Source organism: Maniola hyperantus, chromosome 21 (genome assembly GCF_902806685.2).
Source record: "Maniola hyperantus chromosome 21, iAphHyp1.2, whole genome shotgun sequence".
Lineage (NCBI taxonomy): Eukaryota > Metazoa > Arthropoda > Insecta > Lepidoptera > Nymphalidae > Maniola > Maniola hyperantus.
This window is the reverse complement of record NC_048556.1, coordinates 8,489,219-8,508,197: the sequence shown is the minus strand read 5'-3', so window position 1 is coordinate 8,508,197 and position 18,979 is coordinate 8,489,219. Positions and strand designations below refer to the sequence as shown.

General features: G+C 37.2%; 3 protein-coding genes across 16 annotated transcripts in view; all 3 read right to left on the bottom strand.

The window, feature by feature from the left end:
* pyd (zonula occludens-like protein polychaetoid) overlaps nucleotides 1–18,979 on the bottom strand; it is a 119,674-nt gene that overhangs the window by 37,494 nt on the left and 63,201 nt on the right. Inside the window, exon 1 of one of the 14 annotated variants that reach the window (XM_069505778.1) lies at nucleotides 696–1,094. The exons of the other annotated variants lie outside the window; for them this stretch is intronic. Coding sequence (XP_069361879.1) covers nucleotides 696–752 — 57 coding nt within the window. The 5' untranslated portion in view covers nucleotides 753–1,094. Of the gene's footprint in view, nucleotides 1–695; nucleotides 1,095–18,979 lie in introns of those variants that run through there. 14 annotated transcript variants of the gene reach the window in all.
* On the bottom strand, nucleotides 4,592–6,387 carry LOC138403853 (uncharacterized). Its single transcript, XM_069505939.1, has one exon. It carries the CDS (start codon nucleotides 5,909–5,911, stop codon nucleotides 5,066–5,068), a length of 846 nt encoding a protein of 281 aa, XP_069362040.1. The 5' UTR covers nucleotides 5,912–6,387; the 3' UTR covers nucleotides 4,592–5,065.
* LOC117992275 (PIN2/TERF1-interacting telomerase inhibitor 1-like) lies at nucleotides 7,064–9,292 on the bottom strand. Its single transcript, XM_034979938.2, has 2 exons — nucleotides 8,901–9,292; nucleotides 7,064–8,239 (listed from the first exon to the last, which is right to left on the bottom strand). The coding sequence occupies exons 1-2, from the start codon at nucleotides 9,178–9,180 to the stop codon at nucleotides 7,233–7,235; spliced, it is 1,287 nt and encodes a 428-aa protein (XP_034835829.1). The 5' UTR covers nucleotides 9,181–9,292; the 3' UTR covers nucleotides 7,064–7,232.

Here is an 18,979-nt window from a genome sequence, read left to right as displayed (position 1 = left end):
CTTACCGTTTTACTTCTTCTGTAGTACGGAACCCTGCCTCGGTTCGCGAGTCTGTCTCGCACTTGGCCAGTTTTCCACTTCTTAAACCTTGATAAATCAACGCGAGTAACCACAGTTCGTAGGTGGGAACCTCCATTTTCAGGACTAATTAGGTACTCCTACCTAATAGGGCTTCTCACTTAGTTTGAGTGGAGGGGAGGAAAGAAAAATATGTACTATCTGTTTGTTCCCTTATGAATTCGAATCCCACATCTTTTGCAAATCCGACTTTTTGTAAAGTTGTTGTCGCGACTCGAGATAAGTTTCTGACATAGTCTCTCCAACATGCTGATAGCTGGTTAGGACGTCCGCCTCCTAATCGGAGGTTTGGGCACATGAGTAGGTCGGGGATTCGATCCCGGGTACGCACTACTAACTTTTCGGAATTATGTGCATTTTATGTAATTAAAATAATATCACTTGCTTTAACGGTGAAGGAAAATATCATGAGGAAACCTGCATGCCTGAGAGTTCTCCATAATGTCCTCAAAGGTGTGTGAAGTCTGCCAATCCGCACTTGGCCAGCGTGGTAGACTATGGCCAAAACCATTCTCACTCTGAGAGGAGACCAGTGCTCTGTAGTGAGCCGGCGATGGGTTGATGATGATGACCTCCAGCATCCAAAAAAATGTCTAATAAATAAAATAAGTGTAAACCTGTAATTTTTCAAATCGTAAATTATCCAACTTCATCTCGGTGCACAGTTTTTTCATCGAAATATCAAAATTATTTAGAATGAATTATCAAAACTTGCCAAACACTCGCAATTCACAACACTATCGTCGTATGTTTATTTTTTAAACATTATTCACTAATAATGACATAAACACACTTTTATAAAACCCTAATTTTTAACAGCCGTCCTGTAACATTCACACATAAGAGAACGTGTAAAGACTGCAAATGCATAAAAATTTAATGCGCCGAAACTATTTTTGTTTTTTTTTAAATTTAATATTCTAATGGCATGCTGAAAGCTCTATCGTAGGCGACCAGCGATGACGACGCGTCGCGCCACACGAGATTACTGTACAGCCTTGTTTAAAGTTCGAAGGCATTATAACACCGAGTTCAAACATACACGGGTCGCGTTCATTTCTCGAACGAGATCATGATTTCTGAACTCAGTCGTATGAAAGATGTTGTGACTTGTGCTATGAATGCGATGCAAATGTGCACAACATCGTTTTGCTTGTCTTGAAATTAACAGACCCAAGTATGCATCTTACGTATATACCTACTTACTAATAAGAAAGTATTGATTTAACGAAATTAACGGACGTAGGGTACGAGTATGTATCTTATATATAGACGCCTATTCATTAAAGTATTGATTTAACGAAATGTGTCGTTAGGACAGGATTTCAAACAGACGTTACATAGTAGTGTTTATATATACCTACTCTTTGGTTACATACATGCGTATTCTATCGCCTTAATAATGGGGATGGGGAGTGCTCTGAGGAGCTGTTTGACCTCATTCCACCCTCCTTTTTCTACAAACGCACCGCACGCCACCGTAAGCAATTTCACCCTCACTTTTGTTGTGCGAGATCCTTTTTTCCACGCACATGCAAACTTTGGAAACAACTCCTTTCAGCGATGTTTCCACTTGATTACAACATGGGGTTTAACGGGAGGACTATAACAAACTCCTATAAGGCCGGCAACGCATTGGCGGTTCCTCTGATGCTGCAAATGTTCATGGGCGGCGGTAAACACTTAACACCAAGTGACCCGGCTGCAGGTTTGCTGGAAAATTGCCAAATTTTGCTTTTACCTAGGTAGGTACATATATCTAGGAAAGTGTTACATAAATTTCTCTTAAGTATACTATAGACTATTTTTCGATCCTCCATCACAGCACTGCGCAGGGCGCACCAACAATATCGGCTACACCAATTTTGATAAAACTATCAAGCAGGTAAATAGTTAACTCAACAAAATAGATTCACAATTTTTAATATCATGTACCTACTTTAAATTCAAATACGGAATGTACTCGTAAAATAGCTAACTTGCATTTGTATAAACGTGTTTAAAATCAGGAATGTATTCTTGTCCTATTGTATTCAATAGCTTATTGATTGTAAGTGCATATTACCTTGTCAAGATAGAATCGGCGACTGGGTATTTAAAATTTAAATAAGTAAGTATGTTAAAATGTAGGAGTAAGGTAGGCATAGACACTTTGTACCTATTTACTTAATCGTTTTGAACTTGATATTTTCAAAACGTCTCCCAAAATATACCTAGTAGCTACGATCTCGCACCGTAAAGTGCAGCGTTGGAAAACCCCCCAGGCGCCATTTAGGTGGACCAACGACATCAAACGAGTCGCAGGCAGCAGCTGGATTCAGACGGCGCAAAATCGTGGCGTGTGGAAGTCCTTATAAGAGAGTAGAGAGTAGAGACCTATGTCCAGCTCACAGACCACCCCCAGTCCAGCTGCAGTGGACGTGTTTCGGTTGATGATGATGATGAGATAGGGTGCTTACATACAAAAGCAGGTGTCCGGTACCGGCAGGTCGGTAAAATAGCATTATGTTATTTTATGCCTATTTTACCTGTCTCTTTATGTGAGAGCTCATAAAATATGGGGCTAATTTACCCGCACTGATTGGTAGTTGGTACCGACCTGTCAGTACGCAAAACCTGCTTCTTTATGCGAGCACGCATACGCAGTACGCTTTCATGAAATCTATATAAATAGAACCCAAAGTATATGTAAGTTACACAGTAATTTGTAAATAGAAACCAGCCCGCCACGCACCTACCTACACAATGAACCGCTATTTATTTACCTACCTGAATCGGCACCTGTCGTTGTCACCCAATACCGCGAACCTCAAACAAATCGAATTCCTACTATTTCTCAAAGCCTGTCGCGTACGCTGTAAACATTATACGGCATCGCTATTCAACCGGCAATCCTATAAGCCACTACAGACGGGACCAACTTACCACTGAAACTCGTTCCAACTTCCAATCTCATAATCCATACCTAGACCTATTATTCCTGCTTGCACAGACTAAATTCATGTCTGGGACAGAACTGACTTACCCCTGAACCCTAACGTTCCAGATTCCAACCTCATAATCCATCCATTAATGCAAGTGTAGCGGTCTGTCTGCTAGCTTTTCACGGTCAATCAGTTTAACCGATTTTGACGTTAGATGGCTTGCATCCTGGGGCAGGACAACTGCCTCGTTTTGTCTCGGAAAATCATTAATAAACCTAAATACCAAAACCATAAAAAAGCAAAGAAGTCGCGGGCATTATCTATAATATGGTACAGAGATAGCTTGCATCCTGGAGAATGACACAGGATACACAGGGCTGAGATTCTTGCCGGCTCTTCTCTTTAGAAGCTGCTTTCCGAACTAGTGGTAGAGCATCAGACTGTCATACATGAAATAAATAAAGTAATTTCATTTTTTTTACCAGCCTGCTTCAGAAAGATGGTGAAAAATTATCTTTAAAAGTTTTGGTGAAATATATTGTGGAACATGTTGGAACTTGAAGGGTAAGTTGGAGAATAAAGTTGGTTCCGTCTGTATATGCATATCGTTATTCAACCTGCAATCCTATACGATACGCAAACCATACTATTTACCAATTTGCATACCTGGGTAGTTATTTAGGTCCTATTATAAGCAGATAAGGTGCTAATTGGCATGTAAGACCAACCCACGCCCGCAAAGCTATTTGTGGGTTACTTGTAGGGCTGCCAGCCTGCCACTCATACAGCGTATTTTAAAGTACCTTTTTAACCATCATTGTACCTGCAATCGTGCAAACAAAAATTTCCTCTGTCTCACAGCTCACTGTGATGTATGGCAAATTACCTATCTGATGTCACAAATTGTAGCTACTATCTACTTTCAAACAAGTACTTTATTTCAAGCAAAAGTATATAAGTTTGCATATTTGAATAGTGAATGATATATTTTTTTAATGAAGAACAACAAATTATAAATTCGTATTTGCCTTGCTTTAGCAAATAATATATTTTTATTTTTCTAAGCAAAGAATGAATAACATTTTTGTTTTATTGCTTTTCTCTCCCTTTTCATCAAAAATAATTAATGTGACAACCCTTGTTACTTTACATACAATAAGACATATTCTACACCCTGTGATACTATTAATTCAATTATAATACACAGGCATTTAGTCTTAATACAATATGGAATAAGGCCTAAATTCAACTGCATTGTGATGCAATATCCCAAATTATGAAGTCACACACCATGCTACAAGTCGAACGTTGAATTAATAGGTTTTTGCTACAAAACTCCAATATGAATGTGACAAGTATTGAATAAATCAGTAAAATAATTGATTTTAAAATTAAACGGGATAATTTTTACATAAACTATAATAAAATTAAATAAAAATAAAACAGATTTTAATAAAATACATTCATGTTCCTTAGAACTTTTAGTTCTTTATAATGTTTGAAACCAATCATTTTAAATTAAAATAATAAAATAAAATATTAAGTAGCAGCAACAATGAAGCAAAGGTTTAGTAAATAAAAGAGTGCTCTTTCTTACAATAAACAATTTATTTCATCATTTTAATAAATGAATTAAGTAATAATAATAATTAACTATAGACATATAGTAATACCTAGCTGTAAATTATTAACTATTCATATTATTCTATGTTTGGGAAGGCACTGGCCCCTAAGACACGGGATTTCCTAGTTTAGGCCCCTGTCCTGAGTTATTTAAATAAATAAACAATTATTATTATTATTATCTTTTGAGTTTTATGCAAAATGAAGTGGTTCATAATTATACTTATTTCGAAAAAGTTTAAAATTTTAATAGTTGAAATTGAAACGAACTTGAAACGAGTTGCAGGGAGTTGCTACATTCGCACCAGTCTTGCTCTGCCAGTGCAAGTGTGGAAGTCTCTGCAAGAGGTTACCCCCTACACAATCTAATCAATCCACAAATTATGTCATGCTGGATATCCAGTTATAAACAAATTCAGCTGTCCTGTAAATCTTTTTTGTCATGCAGGATAACCAATGATAGACGAGAAGTTTGTGCCTTTAAAATCTATTATTTCATCGGGGTTCGCTTTTAATTTCTCTACTAAGTTTTTTTTATCAAACCTAATCATGTTCAAATTCACCTGTCTTGTGAATCTAATTTTATCTATCACTCTTTGCCTCAAAAGAGCAGTCAATGGTTCTTTTAACATATTTTCTAGCTCCTGTATGGTATCAGGAAGAGGTACAGCAAAACTTTCAGACTCAATCTGTATATCTTGAGCAGGCTGGTACCTCTTATAGGTGGGTAACCTATCTGGGCAAATATCTTGAGCAGGCTGGTATCTATTAAAGGTAGGTAACCTCTCTGGGCAAATATGATAATCGTGTGAGCTTCCAACAGCTTGAACTACTTCTCCGTCATCACTAAAAACTACTTTACTATTTAAGGCACACTTACATTCTTTTTCAGTATCACTATTGTGTTTTCTTTTTTGACTAATATAGTCTTCTTCACCCAGGTCTAGTAAATGTCCATATTTAGATTCAATTTTCAACAAGACTGACTTACATTTTTTATAAACACGTTTTAGCTCTTCCAAATCGCTTATGGATATTTCATTTGTATCTTTTTTGACCATGCATTCATCATTAGAGGAGGAAAGCTGTTTTTCTGGCTTCTTACGTTTCTTTCTTTTATGTGAAGACTCCTTGGTTATCTTACTTTGTTCTTGGCTATTTTCACAGTTACTGGTCTCTGCCTCGGCAATTTCTCGTACGTGGTTCTTCACGACTAGGTACTTCTTGGATTCCATAGCTAGTTTTACCTCGGCCTCTGCAGGCACAAGTTCGTTTTGAATAATCATTTCCAGGTGTTTCTTGTGACTGTATAAACCATTACTCGATTTCACTAGGGTTATTGCAACGAATCACAATGTTTATATTGTAAAGAACTTATGTTTTCTATTTAAATTTAGTTGATTTTTATTTTCAATTTTTAAAATCCACGTGCGAGATAATTTTATGACATTTGACATTCACCTTCTATTCTCTTGACACGACAGACGACACTGACAGTGACATGGAATTTCAAAATTCTTGAAATAGTGCTGTCTGTTACATATTTCAATCTTAATTTTGTCGATAAACATAAAAATTACTCTGAAAAATTATGTGACGTAACACTGCTCGAGTGATGAAAAGATGTTTAAATGCGGCAAATCCAAAAAACAAAAGACTGTCTACAAAATTATTCAACACTTTATTTTTATATGAAAAGAAATACACCATCTCAAGTTTAGCAAAATATCGAGCACGCCGTAATGGCAACAGCGCCGCTCTATTTCTGTACACAACATGGCCGCCGGACGCCTTCGTGTGACGCATGCGCAAAGCCATAAGCCTACGTTCGGATACACGCACACTGCGTAGTACTCACAAGATCGACGGAGCATAAAACCATTGTGATTGAAATCATAGGATTGAACGTATTAGTATGTTAAAAAATCAAATTATGTAGGAATTTTATTTTAGAAAATATTTGACCTTATTAGAAAATAGATTTATGTTTACAATCAGTACCCTTATTATAAATGCGAAAGTGTGTTTGTTTGTCATTCAATTACGTCGCAACGGTGCAACAGATTGACGTAATTTTTTGCATGGATATAGATTAAGACCTGGAGCGTGACAGGTTACTGTATATCCCGGAAAATCAAAAAATTCCTACTAATTTTTAAAAACTTAATTCCACACAGACGAAGTAGCAGGCATCATCTAGTCTATACTTCTATACTATTATATAAAGAGGTAATGTCGTTAAGTTTGTTTGTAGGGGGTAATCTTTGGAACTACTGAACCGATTTTAAAAATTCTTTCGCCAGTAGAAAGCTACATTATTCCTGAGTGACATAGGCTATACGGGATCTTTAAACAATTAAATCTACGCGGACGAAGCCGCGGGGATCAGCTAGTAAATAATAAAAAGGTAACCTAAAAACAATTAAAACTAGATGTTTTATGTAACAAATACATTTTATTACATAAAAAAGGTGTTTTCTATTATAAATAAATACAACTCTCAGATATTCCAAAAAGGTACCTATTTCATTTTAATAATTTCATTATGACTAAAAAATGAATTTAATACAAAAGAGCACAAAATATATTTATTTAGCTTGACTTTTATCATAAGCCTTGATTTTTACTTTTCTTTTTCTTTTTAGGAACATGATCTTCTATAGATATTTGCTCCTGAATATCTTCAACGTGTCTTTTATTCTTATTTTTCTTCTTTACTTTACTGATTTCCTCACATGGCCGATTTTCATCATCAACACATTCTTGATACTTTTTCTTTCTAGAATTCTTCTTAGGTGCTATATCTTGAATGCATTCTGAAGAATTACTCTCTTCTACATTATGTGACGATTGTGTTTCTGCAATACATTCTTTATGCTTATTCTTTTTAGGCTTCTTTACTTTAGTTGATTCTACGTCCATTACAATTGTACCTTGCAAGCATCCTGCAGAATCACTTTTGTCTACCTTATCTAATGATTGAGTTTTCTCAATACATTCTGTATGCAATTTATTTTTAGATTTCTTTGCTTTAATTGTTCCTATTCCCATCACTATCTCTTGTATGGATTCTGGTAAATTATTTCTCTCTATCGCTACTTGACAGGATATTTCCTTCGGTTTTGATTTCTTCTTCTTCTTACTTTTAGTTTCAAGATCTGGACAAGGCAGCTCAATATTTTGGGTTATGTCTTCTTTTTGTGAACTATAAAAAGAAAAAGGTTGATGGGAGGTTGACACCGACCCATTTTGATTATTTTCTGGTACTGCAGTATTTGAAAAGCCTTTAAAAGTGTAATCCACTTCTTCATTTTTTGTATTTGTATCAGTTAGTTTTGATTTAAATGCAGCCAATTTAGTTTTAAAATAATCATCCATGTTTCCTTTTTCCGTGAAAACCTGTTCTGTGGTTTGTAAAGTATCCTCTTTAATATGTTCCTTAACTTCTCGTTCCTTAAAGCTTTTTTTACCAAATATGTTAGCTAAGTCCTTCTCACTGTAACGTGACAAGTCTTTGCCGCGCGTAAACTTGTGATAGTGAATACGTGCTTTGCTTTTTTTGGACTTCTTTTCTAATGAAATGCCACTGTGCAAGGTTTCCATACCACCATCAGCTGAAAGATAAATTACTGATGTTTTATTTGAGTACACACTTAAATTGAATAATTTATGAACCAGCAGGGTTTAGTAACTTTAATAACTGGACAGCGCTTCTTATGTGACAGTAATGCTTGTTTATTAGTTTTTATTTAGGACTAAAAACCTTGGATTTTATGGTGGATTATGATTTGGATGGTATCATTAATTGATCCTCATCTGTTTATATAAAAGGAAAAGGTAACTGACTGACTAATCTATCAACGCACAGCTCAAACTACGGGACGGATCGGACTGAAATTTAGCATGCAAATAGCTATTATGACGTAGGCATCTCTTAAGAAAAGATTTATGAAAATTCAATCCCTAAGTGAAATAGGGTTTTGAAATTTGTGTAGTACACGCGGACGAAATCGCGAGCATAAGTCTTAAAATATATCACCAAACAAAGAAGTTTAGTAAGTAACTAAGGTTGTTCTCCTAATATAAAGTAAGCAAAACTTACAGGATAAACAAGTATCCTATTTCACATACATTCCAAAACAGCAGTTATTTTAAGTCATCCGTTTTGGCAAAGATTTAGTATAAATAGAAATGATAAAAACAACTAATACTACTATTTCCATACTTTCATCTCAATAAATTACAAAATTCACCATTTGTATAGGTTATACTTACCATTTGAAAGGTTAGCAAGCAACGAGTTAAAATCGTCCTCGTGCTTCGTCCACTGGTCGTTTCTGTCTTCAAAACCCAGTCCTTTCTCATCGTTCTTATATCTAGCCACTACATGCTCCACAATACCGTTTTCTTTAGCACCTAACCCCTTGCCAGAGCTCCATCCCATTTTTTCCAACATTCTTTGCCCGAATTTGGTGCTATCATTGCTCCAGGCATTGTTTTTGGCACGTAAATTTATCACTTTTTGTTTACGACGAGGTTCGGCTAGCATAGACATATTTTACTCGTTAAAAACTTTATAATTTCGGATTATTATTCACCACATTGTGTTCTTAATTTGACAAATTAAATTGACAATGTCAAAATCAAATACAAAATGGACGGCGCGTGGCGCACAGATTATCCGCCCGGCAACGGTACAGACTAGTCTGAAGTTTGTGCAAGTTAGCAATAACGAAACGAAAGACGCAGTTATTGGTCAATTTGTGGTAGCTGTTTATTTGATTGGTTTAATTTGAAATTGCGTTTTATTCTTGCTATTTTATGTTGTAAACTTGATGTAAAAATATAGAATTAATTTAAATTAAATAACAGAATAGTAGTTAAATATTTAAAAAAATGTATAAGTACTATCAATTACTTTTTTACTATTAATTAATTAATATTTTTATTTTATAAGTGTAGTTTAGTTTCGTAAAATATGGGAAACAAAAATTGTAGTGCTTACACTAGCGGCACGCTATGATGGCCGGTTTGACACATTACAATAGTGATGTGGAATGTCAATTTATTCTCGAACAAAAAACAATTAAGTTTTGTTTTTGTACCTGATTAAATAGGTTTAATAAAACAAAAATGTATATGTTTATTTAATTTATTTGAACGAACTGAATATTTGAACGAAAATGAATATACATACTTTATATGCACACAAGAAACATATGAATACAAAAGATACCGAAAAAGGTGCCACAAAAGGCCATAATTAATCAGATTCGTCCATACTACTATTTTCACTGTCGTCACTGCTATCATCACATACATTAATAATTATATGTTCGTTTTCTATAATATTATCTATTTTCACATCTCTTTCATAATCTTCCCTTATTAATTTAACAGTTCTATTCACAACCTTTTCCCAGTCTCCTTTAGTCACATGTTCACAAGCTTCTTCTAATAATTTTAGCATTTTTTTTGTGGTAAATGGGGGTTCTGTATTGTGTCTTGCAGCATATCCCTTAATTTGAGCCCACACCAACTCAATCGCATTATACTCACAATGGTAAGGCGGTAACCGTATAACTCTGTGCCCATGTTCTAATGCTATTTCGTCAATGACGTATCGGATCTTGGTTGGTTTGTTTTCTTTTAAAAGACGTACTAATTCCGCTTTTAACATATTCATGTTTGCATCTACGCCATTTTTACGAAGCCATGCGACGATATCAGCTTTCTTTTGGGATTGGGCAGGTGGCTTGTCAATTTGCATCGAGTGGTATGGGGCGTTGTCCATAATTATAATAGATGGTTCAGGGAGGCTACACAACATTGAGGTAAACCATTCAGTAAACTTTTCTCCATTCATGTCTTCATGATAGTCTCCAGTGGTTTTTGACGCAAAAGCCATGAGAGAACCTTCGACAAACCCGTTGATGGTTCCGGCGTGACAAATTATAAGTCGCGATCCTTTTCCTACAGGAACTTTGGAAGTAGATGCTGCTGTGTCATCGTTCCAAGAACGGCCTACAGTATGGTTAGCATTAAGCCATGTTTCATCCAAGAACACAACATTTTGCCAATTTTTGATTTCTTTCACTTGCCGTAAAAAAGTATACCTTGCCATCGCTATATCAAATCTTTCCATCAATATTTTGCGTTTGTTACATTTTTTGTATCGAAATCCAATGGTCTTCAAAATCTTCGTTAAAGAACTTTCCCCACCGAAGAATAATCCAGCTTCCTTCAGTGAATGCACCAACTTTTTTCTTGTTGGATACTCCTTCTGTAAATAGTAGCCGTAAACATGTCTTCGGATAGCATCGGCATCAAAGCTATCGATGCCTACGACTGGTTTTGCTCGTTTTCTCTTTTTTGGTGTGTGAAGTTTATTTTCTTCTGTGCCAGTCTCGCCATATTTTTTTTAGTTATCCGTCTAACAGTTCGTTGTCCAATATTAAGCGCATCAGCTACGCGTTCAACCACTGACGTTATAGGTAAAATTGGCCCTCCATTTTGAGCTTCACGATCGAAATAGTTACGAAGGCGTATTAGGAACTCACGTGTCTGACTATTTAGAACAGTTCTCTGCGTACGTTCGGTCATATCGACGAAATCCACAACAAAGGGCTTGAACAGAGTCCAAATTAACGAGCAAGGGTCAACAGTAATGCAGTATCAATATTTGAAATCCAAAGCCAGGTCAAAACTATATCACAATCGCATTGCACTGACAGTTTATACTTTTCGAAGCAACGTCAATTCGAAACTGCTTTGTTTTGCATTGAGCATTGACGCGAGTTTGCCGGAGGTAGTAGTTGTGCTAGCCAGCGATCCTATGTGACGATCGTATTAGATTCCATTTTTAAAAATTTATTGATATTTTTTGCGATTTCAGAGGTTTGTCCACATAGTGAAAATTGTTCATATTCACAAGTACATTCACCCCTTAAATGGTGCAAACTGATTTTTCTACACTTGTATACATTTAAGAAATCAATTTAATAAATAAATTTTGAGTCCTAAACCTAAAACTACATTCGATAAAATTTATGAATCTCTGCACATCACTATCGTCAATAAAGTAATACAATTATTTCCTTCAAAGTCGTTATCAATTAATACGGAACTTCATGAGCGGACAAACGTCAAACCGGCCATCATAGCGTGCCGCTAGTTTAGGTTAATATTAGGTACCGATTACGGACTAAAATCCGGAATAAATACCAGATACGACTGGCATCATAGGTTACCTGTTACATTTATTTATATCGATTACCGTGCCCCGGCCTGTTTAATTAATAAGTTCGTTTCAAGGTCAAGTGGGTTCATCAAACACAAGTAGGTATGTACAAAATATTAAATAACTTCGCTACCTACGAGTTTTGAAAATGTCACGCGCTGTGCTGAACAAGACTTTGCTGCTTAGCTTAGTAGGATCGGGTTCGATTTCCGCTGGTGACAAAATAATACTATTTTTTTAAAACTTCATGGGAAGCAATTCCGGGCTTAGGACTAATTACTACCACAGAATATAAATAATAGTAGGTACTTGTTACTACGTCCTTAATAGGTACCTTCAGTCAATGGCCTAGGCCCTAGAGCCATATTTGGTTATTTTCAGACCACTAAACCAAGTATGCCTTTTTAGGTAGGTAGGTAGGTAGGTACCTAATTGTTATAAACAAAAACACATAAATATTATAAAGAGGTAAAGGTTTGTAAGTTTGAATGCAGGGCGTAATCTCAGAAACTAATAAGTTTAGTAGTTCTACTAAACCAATTTTATAATTCTTAAATATATAATTCTTAAACCATTAGAAAGCTACTTTAGGTACATTTTATATCAGAAGTAAGTAACTTATGCTATAAATTATATAGGTAAGTATGTACCGCAGACGAAGTCGCGGCCAAAACTAGTGTTATTATGAGCATACGTACCGTTATTTTTCGACATAATTATGTTTAATTTTTAAATACTTAGGTACCAGCTAGGTCTCTAATTCTGAAGGCGCGCTTAATGCTGTAAAAATGGTAACTAATTACAATATCTGTTGATACAATAATATTATTACCAAATGGGCAAAACTGGTTCCGCCCACAAAAAGTATTCAATAACATTGATGATATTATAATTATTTTATGTACGTACTTTAGAAGGTACCTATTTGTTTTTATCTAAAACTAGCTTAGTATAAATAAGCTAAGGCTAAGGTAGGATAGGGCCAATAGTCTCTGGACAGGGCGGTGGGCAAGACCTTTCCTTGCCAGCCATGGTCAAAACCATGGCGGACAGAGATACATCTTAGGGTGAGATCTATAGACTGCACTCTGACTTTGCTTAGACTTAGACAGAGTTAAAACGAGACCGAGCTATATCTCTCACATAAATCTGTCTCGTTTTAACTTAATCTTAAGTCTGAGCAAAGTCAAAGTGCGCTCTATAGATCTCAACCTTAGAAGGCGGGTAGTGTTTCTGCGAGGTGATGTCGGTGGCGGATGATGGGGGCTCTCATGCTTATTATAATGCCTACATGCCTAAACACCTACATTTACATAGGTAGTAGGACTAGTAGGTAGGTACCTACAGTAGATGGGTTCCCAACGAGTCACACTCAATCGTGTCATAGTGTTACTCGTTGGGAGCTCATAGAATTTTTTCTCCCATTGAGTCACACTGTTACTGGTTGCAACTTTTTTTATCCATTGTAATTCCCAACGAGTCACATGTTACTCTGGGTGTGACTGGTTGGGTATATTTATTTTATTTTAGTTATATTTGTTGTCGTTTCGTCGGTCTCAACGACAGAGACAATGCTCTACAAATCCGCTATCTCCTTCTAAAGGTCGATGTAGTACATTATCTGCCGCGTACTGTAGGTACCTGATAACCAACTTGCTGCAGCTTGGCTGACCGGTTCCCGAAAAGTAAAAGTGCGATTTGATTTTCTGAGCAACAGCCAACACCCATTATGCAAAGACTCAAAGTACACTCATAGCTATTAGCTTTCCATCGGCCAGTTACAAGCATGAGACTTTTTTTTTTAGTTTTAGTTTCTTTGTCATGTTATGTAATATTTTTTGTGTGCAATAAAGTCTATCTATCTATCTATGAGAGTGGTCCGCGACAGGTTGAGATGACAATCGGGTAGGTATGGGGGGGTGAGGGGGATAGGGCTTCTTTAGGGCTACCTGCGTCAAAATGTACCTACTAACATTTGACGCCTGCCAATGACGTCGAAGTTTCGACGTTTTGTTACAAGTTCCCTAACTGTCGTGAACTGTGGTTTATCCAAATCCTAAATCCCTACAAGTAACCCTATCGTTAATTTTATTAATGAAGCACTTAATGAGTTACAAGTTGTTAGAGCCATATAAGGCACTGTTTCCATTAACTATACATGAGATGAGAGTGGACCGGTCGTGTAAAGAAAGCAGTCGTCGAAGTTCCCGAGAAAACGCCTGTTTGTACCCGGTATCGTAAGGCCCTGGTCAGACACTGCGCGACGACAGCGATTCGCGACGTTAGCAGTACCTACGGCAGGATGTCACATTGAATACGTGCAAGATTTGTCATCATAATCAATAATCATCATAACAACCCATCGCCAGCCCACTAATGAGGTTTTCTCTCAAAATGAGGGTTTAGGACACATAGCTCACACGCTGATAGCCAAGCGCGGATAATTTATATAAAGGGGCATGTATGTTTTTGTTCGAAAAAGGTTTTGTTTTTTTAGAGTGAAGTGAACGACTGGGAAGTCTAGTTTTTCGTCTTTACAGACTTACAGACAGACATAGGTACCAGATCGCCAAGATAAATGCGAAAATTGGTTATTTATAGTTTATAGACCTACCTACCACAGAAAAGCAGGCAGATTCTCTAGTGGACGTCGACTGTGATACATATACGGTAGTAGAAAACTTTCATCTAAAGAAAGCTGATTTTACAAGTTTTATGTGTAGTATCAACAGAATCGTGTTTGACATTCTAGGCGGTAGGTAGGTACAGTACGCGGCCGAAAGTGATGAACATCGGCCTAAGAATGACATTTCCGGTTTGTAGTGCGTCGTCTCTGTCACTCATACCCCGTGGCGTGCACAGGGTTTGAAGCCAGGGTAGGCATTAGTTAGGTAAAAACCTGTTAACTGGCAGAGGTCATAATGAAAAATATGCATTGAGCCATTACAACTGGGGTTAGCACTACATTTATGCCTTTATGACCTGCACGCCACTGCTCATACCCATATGACGTTTTGTCGGTCTCGACGACCGAGACAGTGCTCTACAAATCTGCTATCTCGTTCTAAAGATCGATGTTCATCACTTTTGGCTGCGTACTGTAGGTACCTGCGTGTCTGCATTGAATGAAGTGGCAAGTGTGCGATCAAAGTTATTTTTGCAATATGCAACTGCAAGGAAGTGTTGGTAAGCCGGCGGTGACCTATATTAGAAATTTATACCAAATTCTAAAATAGACATGTCTCTTAGAATATCAGTAGCTACCTAGCTATTGATATACCTACACACTTCCAGGAATATGAAGTTGTGCCCGACTCGCACAGAAGCATGCCAGTTACAAGCAAGAACGAGCTACTCGCATGTGTATCGATAATCTGCCAGTAGCTCAGTTGCCAGTAGGTACAAGGCATACCAGTAGATCGCACGGCGATTGTTTAAAACCCCGCGAAAATTCTTTGATTTTCCGGCATAAAAGGTAGCCAGTGTCCGTCCCCGGGATGCAAGCTATCTTTGTACTAAAAGCAGACAGACACTTTCGCACCTACAATATTAATAGTGTGGTTTATTATTTATTAGGTACCTACTTACCTAGGTATTATGATCGCTTTTAAAGATATCATAATATTATAGGTAAAGGTTAAGTAGGAAGGTACCTCTTTACCACATTTTATAGCATTTAAAAAGTATTTTTTGTGCCAGACTAGTAACCTTCATAATAAAAGGTCAGAGAGCCAGATAACATAGCAAATATTTGTGCTAAATTAAAATAAAACAGTTCATCTTTATTGGATCGTTTACCAAATCCAATTTATTCAAATTAATGAGCGAATCGGAAGTTTTTTAACGTGGGAAGACAGGTGACTCACTCGGTCAGGTCTGCAATTTTGCACCTTAGTCCATGACACGAAAAGAATCTACCTGCAATACTGACTCCTTTGTCCTAACTCGTTCTTCGAGTTCTAACCGGGAAAAGATTCTGAGATTCTGAGATTTAGGCTACCGGCTGCTTACACGAAAATATTTTCAATTGAAACTCTTAGAAAAGGTTTGGAATAAGTATTTTTCAATAAGCTAAAGAATTAATTTACAATTGAGAGCGTTGTCTCTGTCGTTGATACCGACAAAACGTCACATAGGTAGGTATGAGTGATCTCTAGAGACGACGCTCTACAAAGCCGAAAGCTCGTTCTAAAAGTCGATGTACCTACAATATTTCTTGCCGGCGTACACGTGCCACGGTCTTGCCCTGCCAGAATCCGGGAAAGCAGGGAGCCGCTGGTTTCAGCGGATTATACGAGTAGCAAAATAAGGTTGCTGGTTCTTGTAACTTGTTGATGAATTTCGGAAACTAACAGGTGCTTCTATCCACATCAGTTCACTAGGTAAATTAAATATAGTTTTTTTTTTTTTAATACAATAAAACTTAAAGCTAGCCTTATCTAATTACTATATAAATCATGACCGCGTGGAATGGTGCCAAGAATACTGGCTGCATTTCCGCGCTGGACAGCCAGGCTGATCCGCTGCGCAAAAAATGAGCCAGCCCTTCTGTCACCAGTTGAGGCTATTAATCGCGGTGAAATGTCTCGTAAAAAATTTTTTGCACTAAGACTCCATGGCCCCAGGGTCTCCACGGCAAACGGCACAAAATGTAACTCTCTATAAGAGAGGCATACTTGCGCCGCTTGCCGTTTTCAGCTGTTTCTGCTGCGGCTCCCGGTCTTGATGCTGTCTTCCTGATATGACACGGGGCCAATGTGTCAACGCAAGTTGCGTCCCACATTAGCGCCCGTCCCCGTTCCCAGGGAACCAGCGTCAATGTTCACTAGGTAGGTATGTTTTAATAGGTGGTTTGAACTTCGAAGTCTCGTAGCTTAATGTTGTAAGAATAAACAAGAGTCCATAATTAGAGAAGTTAACGGTGTATCTCGGAGGCTGAACGCCCGAGGCCGGGCCGGAGGAAAATAAAGTAAAAAGGGTAAATTATTGGCGACCCAACCGCTTTGCCGACGACAGCTGCGAATTGGCGCGAAACTGGTTTCGCCTGGAGGACTGACGTCATCTGACATGTGCCTCCTCCGAATTTGCGCGCTCTCGGCACAAAAAATGGAATCTTTTTCCCCACACGATGATCCATTCGATTTTACGGCTCTTTATTGTTATGTTACGGCTTTGTCTGCACGTATTGTTGTTGCATGGACAGGTGATTTTGGAAAATTGCTGTCGGCAATACACCTACAAGGTTAAATAGCAAATTCTTTAAAATACTTACAGTACCTACGCGGCCGAAAGTGTAAACATCGGGCTTTAGAATGACATTTCAGGTTTGTACTTTGTAGAGCGTTGTTTCTGTCACTCATGCCTTAGATCGTCCAAGCTCATGCCCATATGACGTTTTGTCGGTCTAAGCAACCGAGACAGTACTCTACAAATCTGCTATCTCCTTCTAAAGATCGATGTTCATCACTTTTGGCCGCGTACTGTAGGTACCTACTTTATAGAAGCCAACTTATAGCTCTTATGGCTCTAACTTCGGTTTGGAAAGCAGATTCTTATGAAAGAGTCGGCAAGATACTCAGCAATCAAGTAATTAAAGAATATAGAAAGCAATAAATTTTTTTTGTACCAGAAACATTTACAATAGATAGAAAAAGATTTTTTTACGAGACATTTCACCGCGTTTAATAGCCTCATCTGGTGATCATCTCATCATTTAGTCGGATTAGGTCATATTAGGTCGGATTCGGATAAATTGCGTCGGATTTGGCTAAATTAATTACTTTCATCGCGAATAATAGCCTCATCTATGATCTGGTGACAGAAGGGCTGGCTCATTTTTTTGCACAACGGATCAGCCTGGCTGTCCAGCGCGGAAATGCAGCTAGTATTTTTGATACCATTCCACGCGAGCATGATTTGTATAGTAATTGGATAAGGCTAGCTTTAAGTTTTTCTATTTTACCCCCTTTGAATTTTCAAAATTCCTTTCTTAGCGGATGCCTACGTCATAATAGCTATCAGCCCGATCCATCCAGTGCGTGGTTTGAGCTGTGCGTTGATAGATCAGTCAGTCCTTTTATGTATTTAAGAATAAATAAAATAAAAATATTTTTTACTCAATTAAACTTTTACAAGTATTTTTGAATCGGCAGATGCATCTACCACTAGTTCGGAATGCCTTTTCTACCGAGAAGAATCAGCAAGAAACTCGGCAGTTGCTCTTTTCAAAGATTATTATAACCTTCATATTGCCAATCCAACAATATATTCCACTATTGATGATTTAAAAGTAGGTACATAGGTACCTAACTTCTTCAAACGCGAGCTTTTTTCAATCATCAAAGATCTAGTGAATGCTCCAGTGACTTGAAACGTAGATCGTGTCTTATCAGTAAAGTGTGTAATTACAACAATCAACATACGTAGCTTTGAATTGTAACCGTAGACAACATTGTGTAATGTGGGAACTAAGTATAATAAATCATAACATTTCTCCCTGTTGCCTTAGTGCCTATAAGATTTGTTTTTGCAAGCGACCAAGGCTTGAACTAGTCGACAACCATGTTTGATGGAAAGAATGATGAAGTGTAGATTCGAGTATGCTTGCCTAGTAGATGTCTCATCTAAATCTATAGAATCGTTTGAACTACAGAGAGCAATAATAGCAGAGTATATTTTTTAAATTGCTTTACAGCTCTGGATGCTATCTCTTTTGAGGTTACGCAGTTATTCATTAGACTCAGAAGTCTATTTAAGTCAAGTATAGGAAAATTCACAGCAATCTCCAACTGACTATTTTTTTGCGGCTGATTATATAATATTTTAATCTATGCAAATAATTCTTAATCTGAATACGTTAATCTTTAGATAATGACCAATGTCGACAAAATTTCCACATACCTACCTATTATGAAATGTTCTGCAATTCGGTAACATAGTTATCGAAAATTCTTGGCTCATAGAACTGATTTAGATTTAAAGTAGATAGGTACCTAGGCTATAGAGCTTGGGTAGCAAAAACAAACGAGTAAAAGAAATTGGGTAAAAAAATAAAGGTAAGCAGGTAGGTAATAGAATTATTAGTATACCTACACCGCCTACACCCAATTATTCC

What these genes read in the sequence shown, in the direction of transcription:
- LOC138403853 (XM_069505939.1), bottom strand. Translation starts at nt 5,911, where the DNA reads ATGATTATTCAAAACGAACTTGTGCCTGCAGAGGCCGAGGTAAAACTA.
- LOC117992275 (XM_034979938.2), bottom strand. Translation starts at nt 9,180, where the DNA reads ATGTCTATGCTAGCCGAACCTCGTCGTAAACAAAAAGTGATAAATTTA. An exon ending in GCTTGCTAACCTTTCAAATG is followed by an intron (nt 8,240 to 8,900) that starts GTAAGTATAACC and finishes TTTATCTTTCAG; the next exon opens with CTGATGGTGGTATGGAAACC.